The sequence below is a fragment of the Stegodyphus dumicola genome, chromosome 7, assembly GCF_044657685.1.
Source record: "Stegodyphus dumicola isolate Sdum_Otavi_A_Nest chromosome 7, ASM4465768v1".
NCBI lineage: Eukaryota > Metazoa > Arthropoda > Arachnida > Araneae > Eresidae > Stegodyphus > Stegodyphus dumicola.
Genome location: NC_140774.1, coordinates 75,076,174 through 75,100,052, shown reverse-complemented (window position 1 = coordinate 75,100,052; position 23,879 = coordinate 75,076,174). Strand labels below are relative to the sequence as shown.

Genomic DNA, 23,879 nt, shown 5'->3' with positions numbered 1-23,879 from the left:
ACAACGCAACATCATGAGCAAAATTAAGATCATATAGCATTTATCAATGGGCGCCTGATAGCAATGTTAACAACATATTAGATTTTGGCTAAAATTGATAAACTGGAAGTGATACCTTACTTGAAGCTCTGAGTAAATTTTTCTTGAACAAATATATTATCTAAAACTTCTCAAGTTTGTTACTTAAAACTAGTATATGATTCGGAGCAACTTATATTTTGACTAAGTATGATAAACCGGAACGATTAATTTACGTGGAACTCTCAACAGTTTTCATGTAAAAATATAGAATCATTATAATAAAGAGCTTAGCAAACAGGTTGGAAAAGGATTTCTTGTCTGTGGATTCTTTTAAAATCTGCATATTTTCATGTATCAATATTCTAATGCTTTATGGATATAAATTTTCGATAATCTAATGGAGTAAGCTATATTCACTCTTTTCTGTAAATTTAAAATAATTTTTGGGTGATGGGAATTCCAACTGTATTCTACAGGGTCTTTAAAATGAATTCACGTTTAATTACATCTGGAAACATCCTTTGCAATAGAAATGAATCAAATAGATGCTGTCTGTCCACGAATAGCAGATACCTTGCGTGCTTCTGAAAATGGGAGAAAATTATCGGTTCATTTGCAAAAAAAGATCGACTGTTCCGTAGAAATGCTTCAGTTTCTGTCTATACGGGAATAGGCCCACCAGAGGCCGAGCGGTAAAGTCGCTGAACACTGGTAGTTCGGCCCGAGGTTCGAATCCCGCGAACGGGCTGGCTGCATGGGCGTTTTCGTGGTTTTCCCCATGTGTAACGTGTATACAAGCCAGTTTTCCTTAGAAAGTCCTCCACGAAGGCATCCCTCCTCTTAGGCAGATAGCCCTCGAGGCTTTGCCATAATTATACACACACACACACGCACACACACACTATACGAGAATATCCCAAAATCGTCTCTTTTAACGTATATAATGAATGGAACTTCGTGGCATGGCTCTAATAATGGAAACCATGTCAAATGGTGTTGCTCTCTGAGTGGACGAACAGTAGCTTTTCATACTACGGTAATTTAGGTCGCATGATAGGTTTTGTCAAAAATTTCTTAAATGTATATAGGTTGCAGCCTTAAAAAAAATAGACACTTTTAGAGTTTTTCAAGCATTTGCTCCATAGTGCATTTGAAGTACACGGTTAAAAGAATATATCTTTAAGTTAACATGACTGAGTTACAAATGCTCTCTATGTGATTATTTTATAATAAAGCAGATGTCGATGCGATAATCAATTTCTTCCCAGACCCGCCTCTGCTTGTCCTTGTCAGTAATCACAACAGCTATTAAGATGGGTTGTTTAATATCGCCCAGCATTGCAGAAAGGGAAGAACAAAGATTCTGTTTTCGTATTTCTCTATAAAGTGTAGTCACAGGGTGCTAAATCCGGACTTCTTGGCGGCCAGTAATGTTATGGGCCGTTGAAAGGCCAATCGTTGCGGCAGATTTTCGTCGATGCCGTTGCGTAAAGCAACCCTATAAAACAGTAACAGAATTTGTTCTTGCATATTCAAGCAAACGAATTTTTTTTTTTTTTTTCCTAACAACCATAGTACTAGGCCGAGGTTAAGAACGATCACTTTATGCTTTCATCTAGGAAAAAAAAAAAAAAAAAAAGAGAGAGAGAGAGAGAGAGGGGGGGGGGAGATTGTAAACTTGAAAGTCTCTTCTCTGAAGCGGTATTAAATGTTTCCTAATTAAGAAAATGAAAACAAAATCGATGTGTAAGCATTTAATCTTATTTCTTTTAGGCTAAACCAGTATTTTTCTATGAGCTCCTTAGGAAGAAATTGAGAAAAATGTTTTGCGTAGCCCAGTTGGTCCCAGCCCTCCAAAAAAAGTATCCCGTGAGTGAAGTTATTTGATATCATTTATTAAAAGTTTTTGAAACCGGATATAGTCATTACTGAAAATGTTTTAGGCACGTTAAATTCTTGATAATAGTTTTATTTGTGGTAGACAAACATTTATTTCGAAGTATTAGTTTTAAACTAACATTTGTAGAAATGGTTATAATCAAGGTTTTGTATTTAATGAAATTCAACTTTATATGACTCGTAAATTTACTTTCTACTTCTAGTGAATAGGGTTATAAGTCATCATTTTTACATTTTTATTTCAACGTCAAATCTGCATGTTGTAAAATTACCCCTTCTTGTAAAAATATTTAGTAGGATAAGGAAAAATTTTTATTTGGAACCCATGTAGCTGTTTTAAGTTTGTATATTTTTAGGGGGAAATGTCTCTTGACGAAAGTTAACCATAATCAGAAAGTCTGCGTTATTTAATTCATTTCTTGAACTGAAACTACTCGTCAAGAATCAACCTTCAAGTGGTATTTAATTCTACAATCTTTTTTGAAATAGTTTTTCGATCCTTTAACTTTATGATATTAATCTCTTATTGTGCCCCTTATTAAATAATTTGTTTTCTTTCTCTTTCAGAGCTGGTATTTTTTCAGATATGACTGAATACTTAGCCAAGCGGCATTCCCGACTGTTAGTAACATGGAAGTATTTTCCGCCTTGAGACGATTACCGAGACGGACATTTTTATGTATATATATCCTGTGTGCTATGTTTGCTGCTTGTGCCTTTTACACACTTTACGCTGATGCAGAGCGCACTGTTATCATTTCTACAGTCGCCAAAGATATCGCAACCGACAACATTCCAACTCCATCAAATCTGAGACAGGCACTGCAGAATAGGACAAGATACGCCATTAAATCTGGCGCAAGTCATGAACTGAAGGGTTTCAAATCACGCACATCTTGGACATTTACACTTCCAGAAGCTTTCAGAATATCCAGTAAAGGCATTCATAACAAAGTGTCCAATATTTTCATTAATGAATCAGATCATAACAGAACTATGATCGCCTCACTTATCAAAAGTACAAGATACCTTTATTTGGACAACATGGCCACCCCAACAAGTTCTTCCTCATCAACTTCAGCTTACACGAGCACTTCTGCTACTCCAACAGATACCTGTCAGACTTCTGGCATGAAAGATTCGAAACTGATTCTTCTTTGGACTTCCTTCTTCGGAAACTGGAATTACCTGCCTAAAGAAAGATTCTCTCATTGCCCTAGGTGCCGCAATTGCCAAGTCACTTCTGATAGGTCACGTTTGCAAGAAAGTGATGCTGTGATATTCCATGCCAGAGATATGTCCATTGCCGATTTGCCACACATCAGATACCCTCACCAAAGATGGGTTTTTTATTGCCTAGAATCACCGCCCCATTCTGATTTTTCTGGCTTACAGTATATGAATCATATGTTCAATTGGACAATGACATACAGGGCTGATTCTGATATTCTCGCTCAGTATGGAACCGTTGTAAAGGTATGTATTTGCTCATTTGTATTCATTTCCAAAATAAACTGGAGTTGCACGAAGTTAAGGCTTGTGTCGATTGCATCATAAATTAAAAGAAAATTCGTATGAATACATACGTCAATATATTACGTTCGGTTGCAAGATTTGAATAAGCTGTAATTTTTTTTTTCCTTTAAACGGTTTGAAATGTATTTATCGAAAGTTATTTAAGGAAAGAAAAGAAAATATTCACTTTAAACAAAGGAAATGGTAGGTATGTATTTTCTACCAATAAGTTAGTTCTTGAAAGAACCTGTCTTTACTTTTCCTGTAGAGTGTCTTCTGCCCGTGCTGAGGAGCTTTGCTTTTAAAAGACAGTTAAGTCGTAAATTTTATTGCGCAATCTACGAAAATAAGAACAATCAACGTAATAGTACGATAATATAATAATCAATATCAGGATCGTAGTTAATGCAACGTAGTAAGCATAATATTCATGATAAGAGGAAGGCACCCCCTTAAATTTCCCATCCATAAATGATAGGAAATCTTCGTAGTAGTATTTTTTAACAAGCGCTTGTACCGTCTCTTTCATATACAAGGAAAATTCTTAAGTAATATATGTATGTACAGAGTGTCCCATAAATTTTACATTTTTTTTTGGGGGGGGGGGAAGTCTAACGTGGACACCACATAACTTTCTTCTACGGCCTCTTAAATTGCATACACTTTTTCCTGCATTTCATTTAAACTTATTTCTTCGAATTTTATTAGCTATATTTCTCATTCAATTAATTAAGGTCTCATTTCGCAACAAGGCAAAAATACATAAAAGCTCAAAACATGTTCATTAAAAATCGCAAAATACAGCAAAACCTAAAACGTCAAATTCAGTTAAAAACCGTTATTTTTATCCCAATTAAAATTAGAGTTTCTATGCAAAAACAAGCAATTCGGCCTGCGAGCATGAAGACAGATTTTTCGGTAAACAAAATTGAAAGTTTAGTTTTGGCTCCAATCGTCAGAAAGACACTTAAGTGGGTGCATAAACTGAATTCACTATTCCATTAAGAGTTCCAAATGCAAGCAAATGCGGCCTCGTTAAGGTTTAACTACTTGAACTTTAAAACTGTTGATAATTCTATAACTATTGCATGCAGGTTAACTAAAGGCATAAAAACGTTAACCTGAACATAAGAACAACATAATTCAATCGCTTTTAAAACAAAATATGCATGGTTTAGCAACAGATAAGAATAAAAACTGAGCTATTGAGCTATGCGAGATAACGTATGTACGTAAATGCGTAATATAAAAATCTCTTCTGAATCTATTTTACAAACAGTCCAGGAACAGGATAAAACAGGAAAAAGAGTCCTTTAATCTCTTCTTAGGTACAGGTATCACGCAAAAACATCAAGAACGGTGAAAATGAATATTTTCGTTGAAATAGGATACCCGAAATTTTTCGCGGTTGCAGTGCTTTCTTTACTTTTACAAGAAAGTAAAAATTAAATTCAGCAGATAGGGTGTCTTAAGTGCGATTTACACCGTAAGGTTTTATCACAGAGACGTTTTTTTAAAAATCATGAACATACGCTACTTGTTAATTCAAATTTTCGTCGATAGAGTGTGCCATATGATGAATATCGCAAAACTGGGAACTTTTAAATCCTGCAAACGATGACACGCTATTTGGAACTTATCATGAATGTCTGTTACTAACAGCAATGTAAAATTCCTGCAAATGTAAACAAATAAATGGCGTATAATCTTAATTTGTTCTCATTCGAATCTGTAGTACAATGATAATACAGTGAAATTTTGAAACAAAATATGTATTATACCAAAACAAAATTCACTTTGATATGTTTTAAGCGCACACCGCAATCTGATGCGCCAGTTTGTTGATGCTGTCTGTATCTGTTGATTGTATTTGTTGAGCCCTTGTAACATATATTTAGGGAAATTTTGCAATCGTTATAAAAATAAAACTAAAAAGATTAACCTCATGCGACCAAAATTCTTGGGCCTGGTGAGGACTTTCCAGGACTCTGCGTATGATCGAGTAGTGTGTCAAGAAGATATAGATAATTTTATTTTTAGTCCAAAGGGGCTTTGTCTCTGAAGGATTATTGTTTTCGTCCTTGCTATTACTATTGTTTTCGTCTCGTATTGTTTCGTTCTGATTTTGTGTTGAATCACTATAAATGTCCGTTTCACTTTTCAAACTGTTGCCACCAAATGTTAGAGTCCTGCATTATATTTGAAGAAATTAAGTAATGAAAAATCTGCATAAATGTATGTCTATTTGTCGCATTGTGATAAAACGACAACGCATGGAGACATCGAATTTTGAATGACGTAATCTTACTGCGAATATGGGCATGTGGAAGCCCAAATTTGAAATTTCGAATTTGTTTTATTATCGATTTCATATTTTTTAAAATTTTAACGCATTTTTGAGTAACAAACTCTACGATTTGAAAGCGAGCAACGGCAACAATCTAGGGGGGGGGGGGGACTTTTTATCTCAAGCGCGCGGAATTCGAAAATTCTAAAGATAGGCTCATTTTAAAGTTATTTTGCGACATTGTATTGAATTGAAATTTATGGTTTAAGTGCGAAGAATATGATATTTAATAAAGGTAACACACAAAACGTTAAAAAAACGCCTCTTTGGACGTAATTTAAAATCTGAACCCTTTCATTTTTTTTTTTTTTTTTTTTTTTTTTTTAATATATTTATTTTTCCTACAAATCTCGGGAAATAACATAAAGAGAAAAATTACTTCTATCGGAAACATAGCTTTGGACTCTTTTATAACATGATCGTGAAATAATTGCTCAGTCACATCAGCGTTCTTTATTTTAATGAATTCAGTTATTGTATTCTTTAATACAATTTTAGCTTCTCTTTTCTTGTTTACTTCTAAAAAAGGCGTGATTCGTTTCCAAAGCAGTGTTTCTGAGGTCTCGTGTAGATGAATGTATTTGAAGTGAAAATTTGTGAGACAAGGTGCTACGCTTTTCTTATACAATATCATAAGATTTCTATACGCCACGGGATAAGAGTTATGTAGTACCTTTTGAGAAACTTTAAACTCTAGAATCGCTCCATTTTCTGAGAACGCTCTGCTGTCATTTGGGGTTGTTGGTACATCGCATCTTGAAGCGCATCACTTATTAACATTTAGATAGTCGTCAACACGTTCAAAGTTTTTTTACTATCTGTCATCAGTGGCCACCAACGCTTTAAAAAACAGAATTTATCATTTCTTATATATTTCCAGTGTTTAGGATTGGGTTAAAAATATTGCTGTTGTTATTTGGTTATTTCTTAAAGCAGAGGTGACAGTTTTAGTACTTTTGCTCAAATAATTTATTAGCTATTTTTATAACTTTTAGTAGATACTTCTCAAAGGCATAATGTATTTTACTGAGAAATATTTTAATATTTTTAATGGCCAGAATTTCGCGTAAAAATCGTGATGCAATAGTTGTAACAATGCACTTAGCTATAATACATGCATTTTATTGTAAATATGCATTGTGCAGATATAGTACAATATATGTAAAATTCGTTAATGTGTAATTTTAGCTAGTAAGTTTTCTTTTCAGCTTTCTCCCGCAGAAATTGCAACATGTTTATTAAATAAACCACTCTAAAATGTGTAATTTCAAAATTAATCTTTATCATTCGATCCTTATCTAACGTAAATGGCACTTGCATTTACATAATGCCTTAGCCAATAATAATACTAAAATCTACAAACTAAAATTAGCTAGTATGAATAAAATAAAACCGTAGCTATATTTTCTCAAACTAACTGCGTGTTTAAAATCTATATATTTCTTCTCTCGCTTGCCCCTCTACTAACTAACATGTTGTCGTTTGTCCTTTTTATATAAAATATATTGTTATAAAGATGTGAAAAAGCATAAAAATGGTTAATTACGAACGGGAGTAAAGAGTGTTCTTTGTTTGGTTCAAGAATGTTTCATAAATAGGAAAAGCGATGTCAATCTGGCCACGGTTGGTTTTACATCTTTATGCGCCAGCTCCGTCAGCGTTCATTTATGTCATGCTTGAAAATGTTTGGTATTTCTGTGTTTTAGTCGCCTTCGCGAGAAGTAGACATTCAACGTTACAACTAAAAAATTCAATCAGTGTCTGAATACATGATTTATTTAATATGCACATGCAGAAGCAATTGAATATAAATTTGTATTCGTTCTTTTATTTAATATAATTTTGTAAGCAATTTGTTTGAAATGAACAGTATATAGAAACTATCCGAAAATCATTTTAAATAGGCACTTATTGTTTTAAATGGTTAATTTAAGTTTCTGTTGCTGTCAAAAATGCGCAAACACGTTATCACAGCCAACAGGATCTCCAGATATTTCTTTTCCCTCATGCAGTTGCATATCATGGCCATTTCCACAAAATCTTTTGCAGCATAAGTTACGTTTATTTTCGGAGAAGAACTACAGCATTTTTTCACGCCGCTGAAAGGTTGAAAATGATAGGCATATTAAATACCTAGCTAATGAAAATGAAAAAACGTTTTCACTAGCTGAAAAAAAAAAACATAAACTTATTTGCACCTGACCTCATAGCAGCCGCTGAATACCGGTAGTTCGACTTGTGTTATAATACTGTACTAACATTATAGTTGTGTCATACTGCTATATGTATGTATTTGTACTGGTGCACCAATACTTTGCCAATGCACAATATTTTAAGTACTTATGTTATCAATTGTATTATATATTGTACAGTATTTTCTTTGTATATGTGTACTAGTTTATTGCCATACATCTGTTTTCAAATGAGTACAAATGAGTTTCAAATGAGTTTTCAAATGAGTAAAAGTATGTTTGCAACAGCGTATTACTTCCAGACCCCTTGAAAAGACAGCTGCGTTTTTAAACCAAGCCCTAAAGAACAGCACATGTATTGCTTCCTTTGGCTAATAGTAGAACAATCAAAACAGACTGCTATAACCGCAACGGAAGACTTCACTCCTTACACTGTGTTTTCGTTGTCCTTTGCTATAAAGCTGCCTCTCTTTATACGGACTTGCGAACAAAATTAGAATCATTGGCAGGGTTTAAACAGGCTGATAAGCAGAATCTCCTAGTGGAGCAGCTGGCTCTGTCGGTGGAGTAAAGTAAAGTTCTACTTGTGTTCGAGCCCGAGCGAGCAAGCTGGCTGCATGGTTGGTTTTCGTCGCCGTCTCCATATGTAACGTAAATACAGTGTGATTCTAAATTGCTTTTACAAATTTAGGGGGGTGATAGTACCCATCCAGACAAGCAATAATTACCATAGAACATAGAGTCGCATTCCACACTGAGAGGCAGAAAAGAGGAATATTGTAATTCCAATCTGAACATACAGCAGTGTTGGGAAAGCGAATGAACGAGACCAAAAGTTGCTCAATCAGATATATTGTTTAGTGAAAAACTTACATAAAGCGCTCAAAATGCCGACTAAGCGTGTCGTTGCATAGTTGACATCAGAAGGAACGACTGGCGTACCCTCCGGAAAATTTCTGGTGTTGTGTTAATTTTGTCCGTGGCCACAACGATTCTCACCATGAGATCTTCAGCTGAGTCCACAGGCGTTTTTTAGACTAAAGATTTCATCTGTCCCCAGAAGAAAAAGTCCAGTGGGTTGAGTTCCGGTGAGCTAGTAGGCCAAGCCACAGATCCGCCACATCCCATCCATCGTGCGGGATATGTGGCATTCTAAAGGTTACGGACCTCTCGTGCATAAACCACGTGTCTCTCTGAAGGGGAGTGGAACTGCAATAAGCTGGAAAGTACTTGTTCGAAGAAGCTACAGTATGTTACGTCGGTCAAACGGTCTGGCATCATGTAAGGGCCTGCCAGGTTAATCACCTAGGATACCTGCCCTAATACTGGAAGCGATGAAGTGGCTTTTTCAAAGACACCGTTTACTCCGATTGGTTTTCTCCGATACCAATTAAGAGCAAAATGCTGCTTCTTCTCAGTGCAAAATTGCCATACTGTTAATTCTTTATAGTATTAGGAGATAGTCTTCTTGTCCTTCCTCGATGCGTCTATACTTTCCTCTTTTCTGCCTCTCAGAGAGGAATCGACCCTATGTAATTATTGCTCGTCTGAATGGGTACTATCACCCATCTTAATTTGTAAAAGCACTTTAGAATCACCCTGTATAAGCCGATTCCCTTAGAAAGCCCTCCACAAAAGTATCCATTCATTAAGCAGATAGCTTTCGCTTGCTTTTCCGTGTTCTAATAGTCTACGTGCGCATTTGTAGATCGGTAACACTTTGTCTCCGGCAAAGCTGAAAAGTACCAATTCCCCTTTCTCCCTAAGCCAACTATAACATGGGGGAACCAATATTTTTCATCACATATATACGTAAGATAAGGAATATGTAAAATGAAATCTAACTTTAATTTTTAGTAACCACTGAAGTCTCCTATTTAATTGGGTTATTTCTTCTCTCTGCCCTAAAAAGAGAAACAAGCCTATAATAAAACTTTCTGAATTTAGCCATGTCGAATTTAGTCTGTATCATATGATTCTTTGATAACGGTAATGACGCTTCTTTTTTCAAGAATATTAAAATTTGCAAGTAAAACCAAATTAGCGGATAAGAATTAAGTCAAACCAAAACTCTTATAGTTCTTAACCAAACATTCATATTGTGATCCCTGTATTTCTTTTCCGCTTCGCTGTCTTGCCTGTCGCAGTTTTTCTTGGTTATTTCAAAAATGTGAAAAATAAAACAAACTTATTAAAGAACAGGTACTTGCCTTGAGCCGGCTTAGCAGTGTATGTCTGCATTAAAATTTCCTAGTGACTAATAAAAGATACATTTAAGCGCCCATGATTGCTGCTACATATTTATTCACTAACTCCATCGTGATGCATCTACATTTTCAAAATTTTTTCCAATAATTTTTACCACATTCTGTGGACTTCTGCTTCCTTCAAAACTTGTTATTTTGCTGACTGTTTCATGCTGTCGTAGAAATTTTAGTCCCACTCCATTAGAGGGACCTCTTTATTTGGAAAATCATCCTCATTATAACTTGTTCTTCATGGGGAATGAAATCTGGACTGTACGGAAGATGCTTTAATATAATAGCTTTTATTTGCTAAACAATCGGTGCAGTATTGGAGCGATCTGCTGGAGGGTTGTTTCCAAGTGTTTATCTTTAAGTATGAACTAGTGTCTTGAAAGCTTGAAAAACTCTGGGAAGCATTCCCCCCCCCCCAACTGTGCATTCACTTCGCTATGATTGCCATCTGTATTTGCAGCATCACGCTTTGCCCAACTTCTTTGATTTTGAAGATGTTCACCATTCTTTATATGTAGATCTCGATTTTTATGCAGCCACGGGAGTATATGCAACCTCAGACACCCAGATTTTGAAATTTTTCAGGTGTATCTTGGCGTATCAATATAATGAAGCTAGATTTCGTCAATTGTTACGATGCTTTTGACATAGTCCTTCCATTTTCAAATTTCTTGAGCATGACATGCCACCGTGACATATCGTGCCATCTTACTTAAAGGCAGTGATAACAGATCAGGTGATTTTTCGCAAATTTGCTATTCTTCATAATGTGTGCTACTAAAATTTATGACTACGCGATTTTGCGAATTTTCTGCTACTTTATCACTTTTTTTGTGCTGCTTTTTGCTACTGTAAAAATTTGACAATATATCGCAAAATGCTTATATGTTAAAAGTGATGCGTCTATTAAAATGAATTTGTAATAAAAAGTATTAATTTATTTATGGAGTGATTATACTGCAATCGATTCACCAAATCATCGGGTCCACTGCAACTGCTGCAAACTTGGGACTCTTAACAAAACTGCGAATTCGTTGGAACCTTAGAATGGCGCTGAACAATGATAACAATAACCGATAAATATCTGAAAATTACATTACGTAAAATGTGTTTTGCTATTTAGTCGCTATTTTTTCAAAAACAAACTTTTTTCGCTAAGCCATTAACGGAATTCTGTCTGTTTGTGCCGTTCTAAAACTTAGATATTTTCGTTTGATGCGCATCAAATTAATACACGGTTAATAGGTACCGAAAATTATGCTTATTTGAAATCAGGCTCATTCTGAATTACTTTTTATAATTTGTATGTTTTCTGAATATTTGGGGGTAGGCTACATAAAATAAATTGAATATGTAATTTTTTTTTATAAACAGTACAGTTAGTTATTTTATGTTTCAAACAGAATCATGGGATTTATTTGTTAAAATTTATATCAACGTAAAAAAATATAAGATAAGATACAGGGAGAGGATTAATGAAAACGAAATGCAAGCTGATCATAAGAAAACTTCTCCGATATGTGAACCTTTTGCGGCATGTCCGCTGAACCGAATGAAATGAAGCTTAAATGTGATAATTAAAAATCAAATATGTGATGATATCTGATTAAAAATCATATCCGATTGTTAAAAACAATAGAGCTGTCACGGTTACAGTGAAAATATTTCAAATTGCAACCCCCACCCTTTTTTCTTGCGCAAATTGATCAGTGCATTGAAAAAAAAAAAAGAAAACATAAATAGCATTAGAACGGTACTCGTGTGACAAAAATGGCCGGGGCAAAACATTTGCAAAAATAATTTACATAAAAGAACCAATGACAGCACAACTAAGGAAAAGGAAAAAACTTTTAATATCGCAGGAGGAATCAAGCTTTGTGACATCTTTCAATTCTGACAAATCTCGGGGATTTGACGTATACACCTTAAGAGCCGTTCCCACTGGGGTTTATCAGTCACCACCGGAACACCTTTTCCGGTGGTGTCGGTTTATCTGAGCTAACGGACACAAGTGACGTAGCCGACCTATCTCCGAAACCAGTTTTTTCCCATAGGGCAGCAAGTTGAAAAATCTGAACTGCAGGCATAGCGGAGTTAGTCGACACATGGAACTGACTGCGTTCTTAAAGTTTAAGCTCACAATTAAGAAATGCGCCTAATTCATCCATAATATCCGCAGCGGCCGCCTCCTGTCTTCGTCATACTTTATGAGAAATGGTGATCTCTTCTTTGCAAATGTTTTTCGCCGTCCATGTATCGTTCCAAGCCATTTATGATTTTTCAGACCGTTGATCACTTTGCGTAGGAGAAAAGTGGGTGTTGTCATTCGAAATTGTTAAGTTTTTTCACTCTAACCTTAACGGTGAGAACTCTGTTGTTTTAAATCATCACAATCTCAAGCGCATACTTTCAAATAACAATATCTGTAATTTCATTTCGGTGAGTTAATCTGATGCGTCGCTAGGGGTTCATATATCGGGAAAGATTTTTTTTGATGACCACTCTATGATTACCCGACATGAAAGATAACAGTTATACAATTTTCTAATGTTAGTTGCATATCCAAGAACCTGACAAACGAGCAGAAGAATCAGATACTAATATTATATTTGGATCACATAATGCATTATACAGAAGGAACGCATGAACTTCTGGTGAACGTTATATTATCGGACGACTATCTGTAGTGCCCTGAAAAAATTCTTGAATGACCCACTTCAAGTGAAGAAGTTCACAATCGATTATCCGCAGTTAGCTCGGCACCCAGGAAAGGGAAATTTATGAAACAGGTACAATGAAATTTTGGCAGAAATGCTTCGAGTGTCTTACTTCTTATACTGAAAAATAGAAGTCTCTCTGTGAAATGTATATTGTTTTACTTCTTAAAATTTTTGTTAATGACGAAAGTAGTATACGTTACTTTTTAATCCTGTCTTGTATCTCTATGTTGTCTAAGTTTTTGTAAATTTTGTATTCACGTATGTAAATGAAACTGATGTTGCGAAAATAATTTTTTTTCCTCGCTCTCTTCTCAGGTCTGGCCACCTCGTAAATTGGATCTCCAGTCTTTGCAGTGGTCCTTCACAAACAAGTCCAAATCGGTAGCCTGGATGAGCAGCCATTGCCCAACACATGGTGGCCGTGATGATTTCGCCAAAGAACTGAAGAAGTACATAGACGTGGATATTTATGGAACTTGCGGCACTACAGTTTGTCCACCAGGAGCGACTGAAAAGTGTCTCCAAGAATTTGCTGAGAAATACAAATTTTTCTTGGCTTTCGAGAATACCTTGTGCAAAGACTACATCACCGAAAAGTTTTTCAGGACACTGCATTACAATATCATTCCAGTGGTATTCGGCGGGGCGAACTACCACAAATTTGCTCCTCCGGGTTCTTTCATAGATGCCCTCAGCTTCAAGTCACCCAGACATTTGGCATTCTTCTTGACTGGTGTTGGAAAAGACTTCAAGTTATATAGCAGCTATTTTCGATGGAGGAGAGATTATTCAGTGACACTTAGCAACCAGAAAGAATGTGATCTGTGTTCTATGCTACACCGCAAACATTCGAGTCCGTCCACGTATGAAGACCTTAGACAGTGGTGGGTGGGAAAATCCGACTGTAAAGTGTGGAAACCCAAGTAGTAGTGATGGCAAGTATAGGGTAATCGTAAAGTGCGCGAATTCAAAATTTGCAGTTTTTTATTATTATTTATTTTTTATTAAATGCGAATGTAATATTAGTACATCCTTTGTTGATATCTGAGCAAGACCTCAAGGAGGTGGGAAGTGACTACCATGGTATGGGTGATGAAATATCTATCTAATGTTGTGGAAGTCATGTGTGCAGACCCATGTTTTTTGCGTAACTGCTTTAGGTAAGACTTGGATTGACGTGTGTGTATTAACGAAAATATGCTATAGAAAATATACACTGCTGTAAACTGTTAGGGAATATTATCATTTTGAATATAAACTGTGCATGAAGAAAAAAATTGTCTAATATATGATCCGTAAGTATTGTAACCTATGAGGAAAAAAAAAAAGCATGTGCGAAACAAGGAGTACTAAAATTTTAACTGACTTTTTGTTGAAAGACTTTTAAAAAAAAATTAATGTTTTGTACATACGATCAAAAAAAACTGACTTCTTGAATAAAAGTGAGTAAACACTTTCTCTGCTACGTCCCAAAAATATCATTGCCCGCTAAGATAAAATACTGCATTTAAAACACACAAAAGAAAAGTATCGAGTCTTCTTTGACTTCTTATCCCTGGAAACTACCTTAAGTAAAAAAATCAGATTTCGCTCAGTCCGTACTACATAAAATTGAATAACATTGTACAAAAACGAAACAAAAAAAATATAGTCATGCGCAAAGAATAGATTTGTGAAAGGGATTTTAAAGGGTATGCCCTGCTCGAAAGGAATGCTGCTGTCCTCTGAGGCGTTGAGTGAATGAGGTTATCAAGGAGTTAGGGGAATATACTTTCTCAATAGGAGAGCAGATTCTAGTTGCTGAACCTTTTTGAAGGGGATAACCGATGAGTGATCCTTCTTCCTAGAATGATGCAAACACGTACAGTTGAGTTCATAACTAAAGAACGTACTGGCCAATCCATTCGAAGTATTCCTTTGTCGGAATAATAATAAAGGAAGTCGTCTAGCAGCCCTGCACTTTGTGGCTTGACATTATCACTTGTGGAAATAAATTCATTTCAGATTACTCCAGCTTAAAGGACCAAAATTGTTTGAGTATCTTATCGCTAAATCTATGAGTCGTCAGTCATCCATCTCTGATTATATACTATCAGTATGACTATTAATAGAAATGCTGGTCGAATAGTTCGAGTCGAAACTCGTGCCACTAGCCCTCAGAAGGTGGTATTTCTTACTGAGGTTTCTTCCGGCGTTAGTGTAGAATGCCAGGCCTCATTTTATGTTTAACATATATGATCTTCTTGCCTTTGCTTAACATTTCTAGTTTCCAAACTTTCGAACGACCGATGGTCCTTCAAGATTTAGTTAGCTGATGTTGTTGAGACACCGTATTCACTGCTGCGAAGCATTCAACACACAGTAATTATTTCTTCTCTTCTACATAAAGAAAGATGCAGCTCGCTTTTTCACTTCTTATCGAAAACTTGTAATTTGCAGTGTCACAGACAAAATTTGCATATTTCGAAGTTTGTAATTACGGTAACTATCCTTTTCAATCACTTTTATTTCATTCTTATTTAAAAACATTGTATGGTTGTTTTACACCACACTTAACATATGCCCTAATGTTTTTAGCCGTGTGTACATACATACACACAGCTATTAAACATATATTATATATACTTATATAAAATAAGAAAAGTAAATTGCAAGATTAAATTAAAATTTTCGTTCAGATGTCAATCTCAGCCAGAGGCTATTGGTTATTATTCTATTCTTACACTAATTTTGCAACTGTTTATTGTTTTTTACAGTAATTTTGTTTTTGCTTTTAATTTATCAGTTCATAAAATTGCCTGTTTTTGTTATAATTTGGGTTAATTACATATAATATACAAAACAGGAGGCTCACGAAAGGTAGTGCTCCTAGCTCCAACGATGTACCTAACTCCCGCTGGCAAAATGTCGACCCAAAAGCTGTAAAGATTCCAAGCCACATACGAATTTAATTACTTTAATTTATTCCTGACATTGTGCTAGTACACAACGTGACATTAGGAAGTTCTTCAATCGCGCTTCTACGGGTACTCTGTGAAATGTTTGCGTAGAAAGCAGTGTGTAGTTTTTTAATTCATAATTCGGGAATTTTACGATTACCCTAGGTAACAATACTTTTTACCTTGAGCAGGAATATTTTTGTTCCATTGCAAAGTGACAATTTTGTAATAATTGTAAATTAAAATAGTTGAAAGTAATAGTTGAACATTCTTAAATAGCCAATATTTGGAAGCGACCCAGTTGCTTCATTCTAATAACTGGCTGTTTTATGCTCCCGTGCCTATCGGTATAAAGTGAGTTTTTATGTGTAATTTTTTATGCTGTTCCTAATATTTCTGTTTAAAATGCTAACTTAAGCTTTTTAAAAACAGCAGTAAAAGATTTTATAAAAATGCATTTTTAACTCGCATGCTTGCACCTAACTTGGAAGAAAGATGATTTATTCTGTACTCCCATTTCTGTTTTTGAAAGATTGCTTTGTACTATGTTTTTGTACTGCTGGGCGAATATTCTTTTAACTGGAATTGTGAGCGAAGAAGTGTTAAAACAATAGGGCCCCGAAAGTAAACCGGCAATAAATAAATCTCAAATTTCATTTATCTTCGTACTAACTAATGTTGAATTTGTTCCATTATAGAGCACGCTCACCGAATATTTGTCTAACGAAAGATTTGAAAGTTACTTGCACCATCTTTAACTGTTGGTCGCCATTAAAGATATGTCATTCTGTTTCGTTCTTTGTTTATTGAAATAAATAATGTAAGAGATATTTCTCATGTTTAGAAATTTTTATCGTAGTTGAAATGAGCTGATGACAAAAGTATATTTTCTTACCTAGAAGCATCAAGTGGATGCATATACCTTTAAAGAGAAAAATATCAAAGCAATTAGTATTATTACCAATAACCATTTGGCATTTGTTGACTAAGAATTAATTAATTTTATAAGTTTTTCTAAGAAATGAGAATCTCCCCTTGGATTTGGTCCCATTTTTGTTTGCAGTTGTTTTTCGTTTAGGATATACTTTGGAGATCGGGTAATGTAAATTCTGTTGGCACGATGTCAAGACTACAAACCGTGTAAGGCAACATTTCAAAGCGTAACTCCCTGTTTTTTAAGTGATTAACTCTCGAAGTTTGCATTATCACGAAGAAGAATAGAGTGATTTCGAGAACTTTTCTAGCGATATTGCTTCCGCCATTCTCTTCAGTTAGAACCTGTTCGTTAATCAAAATCTTTTAAAATGCATATATTACCTATCCAATCCTGCCATAGACACGACGACACTTTCTCTCGTTGAGTTTTGATCTTGAAGGTGGATAAGTTTTATTTCTAGAAAAGGTCTTGATAAGTAGGCTTTCTTAAGAAAACCGGATCTGATGGAAGAGAAGCTTACTCCTGCAACACTTTCGTGTCTCATGTAGTTAGTTTGCAGTCATAATACGGTTAACTTTTCTTTTACTACTGAACTGTGGACACCAAATCATCGGCTCGATAACTTTCCAATGGTGTGTAGATAGTCACGGAAGTTATTTTAAGGCCTGCAAGGTGTAGTTTCTCGTAACGATTATAAATCACACCAAATCTGACTTAAGTAAATTGCCATTTTCTTTTCGGGGTCTCCTTTAAATATTGCTTCCGACTACAGTACAAAAGCAGTAGATTTCTGTACAGTAATTTTTTTTATACCTCATTCAAAAATACGTGTATAATATGCATAATAACTTCCTTTCCCCTCACATTACTTATATATCCACTTCCTTTGTGTTAGCGAACTTTTAAAGGAATGATGAGCTATTTTTCAAATATATGATCACTAGTTCATATAAATAATGCATAATTTTATTTAAACTTAAATATTTCGTAAGGTTTGATTTTCTCGCATAGTTTCTTAAATGTTTGACCAACCTGGCTAACATTTTCACTTATTTCATAGAGCTCAGGGCAATTTCACTTAGTATTTTCATTATTTCCAAACAAAATCAAACACATTTTGTCACTACACTCAGAATGAGTGACTATTTTGATTATTCTTACAAATGGCTTTCATGTAAATATTTTATTTAAAAATATAGTTTTGTGTCCTTTTTTATAGATATTGAATATATGTCTGCTTCCAAATAAAATATTTGTTGAAGTCGCTGCATTTTCTTTTATTGGGTAATACATTTTTAATAACAATATATTTTCCTAGAAATGCTTCACTTAGTCTCAAGAGATTAAAATCGTTGCAGCTCTTGTAGTTCAACCTGTATTCTAATCTCGGTGAAAGGGTTAATTGCATTCGGCACTTCATTAATTTCCCTTAACGTGAATAAAACCCAGTTTCCCTTAAAACATATCCCACGAAGACATCTTCCACTTGAGCTGATAACACTGGATTGCTTTGCCGTATCCATTTAAACAGTCATGTAATAAGTGTGCATTGTTTAATTTTGCGAATTTGTTGCTACCTGGCAAAATAATTTACTGCTGGCATACCCCATCCCAAACAAAATAACTCTTAATATATTTATCGAAAATGTACTTTGATGGTATAAAGAGTTGTGCATTATGTAATGAAACGTCTAATGATTACAAAAATGAAACGTGAGTAAAGCATGTTTGAAAATGTCTTTAAATAGTGCTGAATAAAGTATTCATTAAGACAGTTTCGTACAACGCTTTAATTAAATAAGAACAAAACCGCGTTCATGCAGAAGTATACAACGAGAAAAAAATTAGAAATTTACAATTCACTAAATCACATGCGCGTTGAAAACTGAATTTAAGATTAAATTTACCTTACATTTAAGAATGGTTTTGAAATGAACTAAAAATATATGGAATGTGCTGCATTTGACTGACATGACTTAATGAATTTGTTATTGCTGACTGAACAAATGCTTCGCCATGCCTGCTAACATGTAATCGAAGTGCCATGAAACGGTAAATTCGCGCCCCAGTATAAGTGCAAATCAACTATATCTGTATGTTTTTTAGTAGATGTTTTAGATAGTCGCGTCACAAGCAGTCGGAAGAGTTCTTATTATATACGGTTGCAAAGCAGCAGCATTAGGTGTCCGTGGTGGGCAAAGCTTGCAGTGAAGGAGAATGAACGAGAGGCCTCCGAGTATACCGCCTGTTTAAAACACTGAGAGACACGCAATTCCCACGATAAGTAGCTGTTACGAGGAACGTAAAGCCGGAGGAAGAAACTGTATAGTTGAGTTCGTCAATTTGCTTTTGGACAAGTTTGCAAGAATTTTTTAATCAATCAAAGTTCTCAAATGAAAACACTCAAAACTTTTTCGAGTTAAATTCTTTTCAAAATAATTTTTATTTACCTTTTGGTTTTTATTAAACCTTAATTTCTTCTTTTTCTTATTTGGACTTTGCAATCTGGAATTTATGTAGTCTTCAAGTTGTAAATTATTATAATAAAATTTATTTAAAGGAACATGGTTGTTCCTTTAAATAAATGCATAAATTAACCTCTTATGGTGTATAATTAACAAAACTAGAATCTTATACTACAACTTAATAAGTAATTCGGTGTAGTTCAAAATTAAAATGTATAAGAACTTATAAAGTATTTCTCCAGCCTTCCTAGCGGGCTTTCATGATGTAGTGGTCTTGCACGCTGGGTCGGTATTCCAGAGGTTCGCGGCTCGATTCCCGGCGAAGGCACTGCTCATTTTTCAAGTCTCCTGCTTCCAAAAAATTCTAATGTCTCTACAAACTTTTAATTGTGGGAAAGCATCATCGATGTCCTGGCAAAGACATTGCTTGTATCGTTAGTAGTATTTTTAGTTTAGTATGAACGCACTCTATGAGTAAAGCTTTACTTTCTGTTTGAGATATTATTTAAAAAAATCTAGAAGTAAATATTGGACTTAAGGGGGCTCATACACCTTAAACCCCTTATGATCTTCGAATATGACTGTTGCAAGAATTGGGATATTTTATTTATTTTAAAAGCAATTACTTCCAATTTTTTACAGCTGACTACATAATATAGCTGCTTTGGGAACTAGTAACCAGAAAGTTATTTGTGCTGCCACAAATATTTATGAAATTTAATCCGCTTTGTGACAAAATTTTTTGTCATATTTCCACCTTGCGCGCATGATATTTTAAAAATAGCTAACGGTACATACTTGAAATTTGATGAAATTCTTTATATGGGCACTATCTTCTAACTGAACCCAAAATATGGTGAATATTTCAATATTAAAACATTTTATGCACGAAAACATTAGATTTTTTTAATAAAGTACATTTTATACACTCAACTCGAAATAAAATAAAAATTTAACATGAAATTCTTAGAATCTTTGGTTTACAGTAGTTTCCAAATGTTATAATATCTACATATTAAATATAAAATCAAATTATGCAACAGAATGTTTTAAACGGTGCGCGGAAGGTGGAAACATTACTAAACATTTTGTCACAAAGCGGATTAAATTATAAAAATATTTGTGGCAACACAAACTTTTTGATTACTATTTCAGAAAGCAGCTATATTATGTAGTCAGTTGTAAAAAGTTGGAAGTAATTGCTTTTAATATAAATAAGTTATCCCAATTCTTCCAACAGTCACATATTCGAAGATCATATGGGTTTTAAGGCCCACCAGCGGCCGAGCGGTAAAGTCTCTGAACACTGGTAGTTCGGTCCGCGGTTCGAATCCCGCGAACGGGCTGGCTGCATGGGCGTTTTCGTGGTTTTCCCCATGTGTAACGTGTATACGAGCCAGTTTCCCTTAGAAAGTCCTCCACGAAAGGCATCCCTCCCCTTAGGCAGATAGCCCTCGTGTGCTTTGCCATAATTAAATACACATACACACATATGGGTTTTAAGGTGTATGATTCCTTTTAAAGAAGTGAGATGCTATAAAATCAATATTTTTAATTTGGTAGTTGGATTTTACTGACCAGTTTTCTTCCGAAATTATACTATTTCAAATTATTGTCATTTAATAAACCGAGTGTGTTTTTAAGTTTACGAATTCTCAAACATTCTTTTTCTTAAGAAGATATTATTTCACTTTTCACGTATGATCGCAGAAATGAAACTTAAAGTAATTGAAATTTTTTAACATGGTACGTCATGAATACTGATATTTCATTACCGATGCAAATTACCGTCAGCGATACTCTCATCTATCAAACTACGTATTGCTTCTAATGCTTAGCGGAATGTTACCGCAATTTTAAGCCATGAAATGTCGAAAAAGTTTTCCAGAAATAGAATTTGTCTTCCGTTCCGTTCTCAGTGATTACGAGAGGGGCGTGGTCAGGCAAAGAGCAGAAAAAGGCCTTGCATGACATCCAAGCTGTGATCGATATTCCAATATTTCGGACCGCATTTGTTCATTGGGGCGGATGGGACCTCTCAAGATTTGGGTGACCTTGCATTAATAGCGGGACTTACTGAGAATGGGAAATGGACAGTGGTTATATTTTATTCAGAAGTGACAATCTTTACAAATTTATCACCTGCTTACGTTTGCAAGTTTCTGGATCTTTCCTTTTTTGAATCTATGAAAGTTCTAACCTTTCTTTTAATGCCCTAAAGTGTATGAAAGCTGCATTTACGGCAAGAATACCACAATTCAAAAGGATTTTTTGTGTGTTGGCACATGGCCACAAAGCATTATTTCCGTGTGCTCATTAGTATTCGATCGCAGATGCTTGTGAACCTTTTCACCTTTAAGCTATTGAAGGTCTGTCACGCTATGTTGAAGCCGTTCCGTGTGCATAAGTATGATAATGGCGGTGGCCCAAATTTTTAATGCCTTCAAAAAATTTTAAAAACATATATGAAGAATAGAACCATAGTTTGCTGACATTTTTACGACACTTAAAAAAATATTTTATTGTATTATTAGCAAATTTTAGTGTGAAAACCCAGATTTCAATGTGTGAGTATTTTGCTACTTGAAGCGCATCTAATCGATACTCAGTTTCTAGCCAGGTTCGCACCAAATCCGATTGTGAAACAGCTTCCGTTGCCTAGTTTATTCGTGTTTTGAGTTCTGTAATGCTTCTATCCATTTTATCTTGGATGTACTCTCATAAAGAAGAAACAAATGAATGCACTGTTTGGACAGCGAAGAAGTCACGAGATTGGATGGTTCACAAAAATTCTTATCTGTTGAGAAATTTCTTCTGCATTAAGTCTCACTCATTCTACCCTAATGGGTGTGGTGTCCCATCTTACTGTCGAATAAAGCATATTTGAATACGACCAGAAATCTTAAGTATAACTTGCATTTTGATCACATCTAAGTAGCTTGATCATTTTGTTTTGTGACAGCAAGTTCAATGGGAAAGAGTCAAATTATTTTTTTAATTGCTTCTACAATATCTATGAACTTGTTTTCCCTCTCTTCAGAATTAATATTATAAGTGTGTCCAGATATTTGGATACCTACATCTTGCTAACAAAAGTTAAAAGTTAGCATGCTGGATAAGAGAAGAAATACGAGTGACTCCGGAGTTGTAGACAATCGTTTACTTCTAAAATGATATACAGGGTGTTTCATAGATCATGGAACAAACTTGGAGGGTGGTGGTGCGTACTAAAACATGCATTTCTTGTATAGGAATGTAGAGTCTAAAGTGATGGGTTAAGGCAGGAAAGCAAAAAACGACACGAGAGGAAAATGTGTTTATGTACAAAATCAACGCAAACTGCTTCTTTGCAGCAACACAGTATTCACAGTAAATGCTCAAAAAAGGGAAAACTAACAGTAATACGAACTACAGCTGTGATTGGCTGGCAATGCAGCAGTAGAAGGCGGTAGTGAGCCGGACAACCACGGTCCAATGCATCATTCGCAAGTCTGATGTCGAGCGTGATGGGTGAGTTTACGCACAGGGAAAAAACTGACATGTATTTCATGTATGGTGCGGCTAATGGAAATGGCAGAGCAGTGCTACGGTTGTACCAGGAATGGTTTCCGAACAGGCGTATGCCGAAGCACACAATGTTCGAGAAGTTACATCGGTTTCTGTGAGAAAACGGGTCATTTTAAGCCACCTCTGACACTAGGAGTGGAAGAAGTGCACGACAACCTCACATTGAAGAATCCATCTTGAACAGTGTGCATGACTCACCTCTGACAATTACAAGAGCCCAAGCCTTGCAAGAGACAGATTACCCTCTTCGAATTCATTTCTGTCATTGGTTCTTGCAGCAGTGTGCGGAGCAGCTGGATTTCCCATCGGAACTGCTATTCACGGACGAGGCAACCTTCTCTCACAACATGCACGTGTGGGCAACTCATAATCTACACGGCACACGTCCACATGCATTCCAAACCCGCTTTTCCGTAAATTGTGTGGGCGGATATTGTTAACGACTACCTCATAGGCCCATACCACTTACCTGCACTTACAAATGGCTTATGTTATAATATTTTTCTGCAAGAGATGCTACCGGAATTGCTGCAGGATGTTCCGGCTGTCCTTCGTGATCGCATGCATGTGGTTCCAGCATGATGATGCGCCAGCCCATAACCACGTGCGGGTCCGCAGTTACTTGGATGAGACATTTCCGAGCCGATGGATTGGCCGTGGTGGACCCGTTCGATGGCCACCCCGTCAATCCCTTCTGCCCTGCGACGTTCCCAAGCATGTATTACTACTTGTGGTTGCAATTTTGAACATTAATTTTTGTCCCTCACCCCTCCAAGTTTGTCCCATTATTTATGAAACACCTTGTGGATATTATTCTGCTACCGATATGATGGTCGGTCTTGTCTCAAATCTCGAACATGTTTTACTTTGGTTGGGAGCTGTTTGACCATCTTTAGAAGCTTTAATGAATAAAGAGAAAATATAATGAAACATTTTAAAAGAATTATTTGGCAACAACACTGATCACTTTTGACTTCAAATATCATTTTAATGTAGTCAAATGCAAGTTGCTCTAAATG

The 23,879-nt window shown here is 35.5% G+C and overlaps 1 protein-coding gene across 7 annotated transcripts in view; it reads left to right on the top strand.

Annotated features, from left to right (window-relative positions):
- Positions 1 to 18,089, top strand: part of LOC118188219 (lewis-type alpha-(1,3)-fucosyltransferase-like) — a 119,111-nt gene extending 101,022 nt beyond the window's left edge. For 5 of the 7 annotated variants that reach the window (XM_035358606.2, XM_085820465.1, XM_035358607.2 and 2 more), the window contains 2 exons: positions 2,488 to 3,396; positions 13,268 to 18,089. In XM_035358606.2, coding sequence (XP_035214497.1) covers positions 2,551 to 3,396; positions 13,268 to 13,879 — 1,458 coding nt within the window. In that variant the 5' untranslated portion in view covers positions 2,488 to 2,550 and the 3' untranslated portion in view covers positions 13,880 to 18,089. Of the gene's footprint in view, positions 1 to 1,794; positions 1,891 to 2,276; positions 2,379 to 2,487; positions 3,397 to 13,267 lie in introns of all 7 variants that reach the window. The other 2 variants (XM_035358609.2, XM_035358608.2) reach the window with 2 other exon arrangements.
- The last annotated feature ends 5,790 nt before the right edge of the window (positions 18,090 to 23,879 follow it).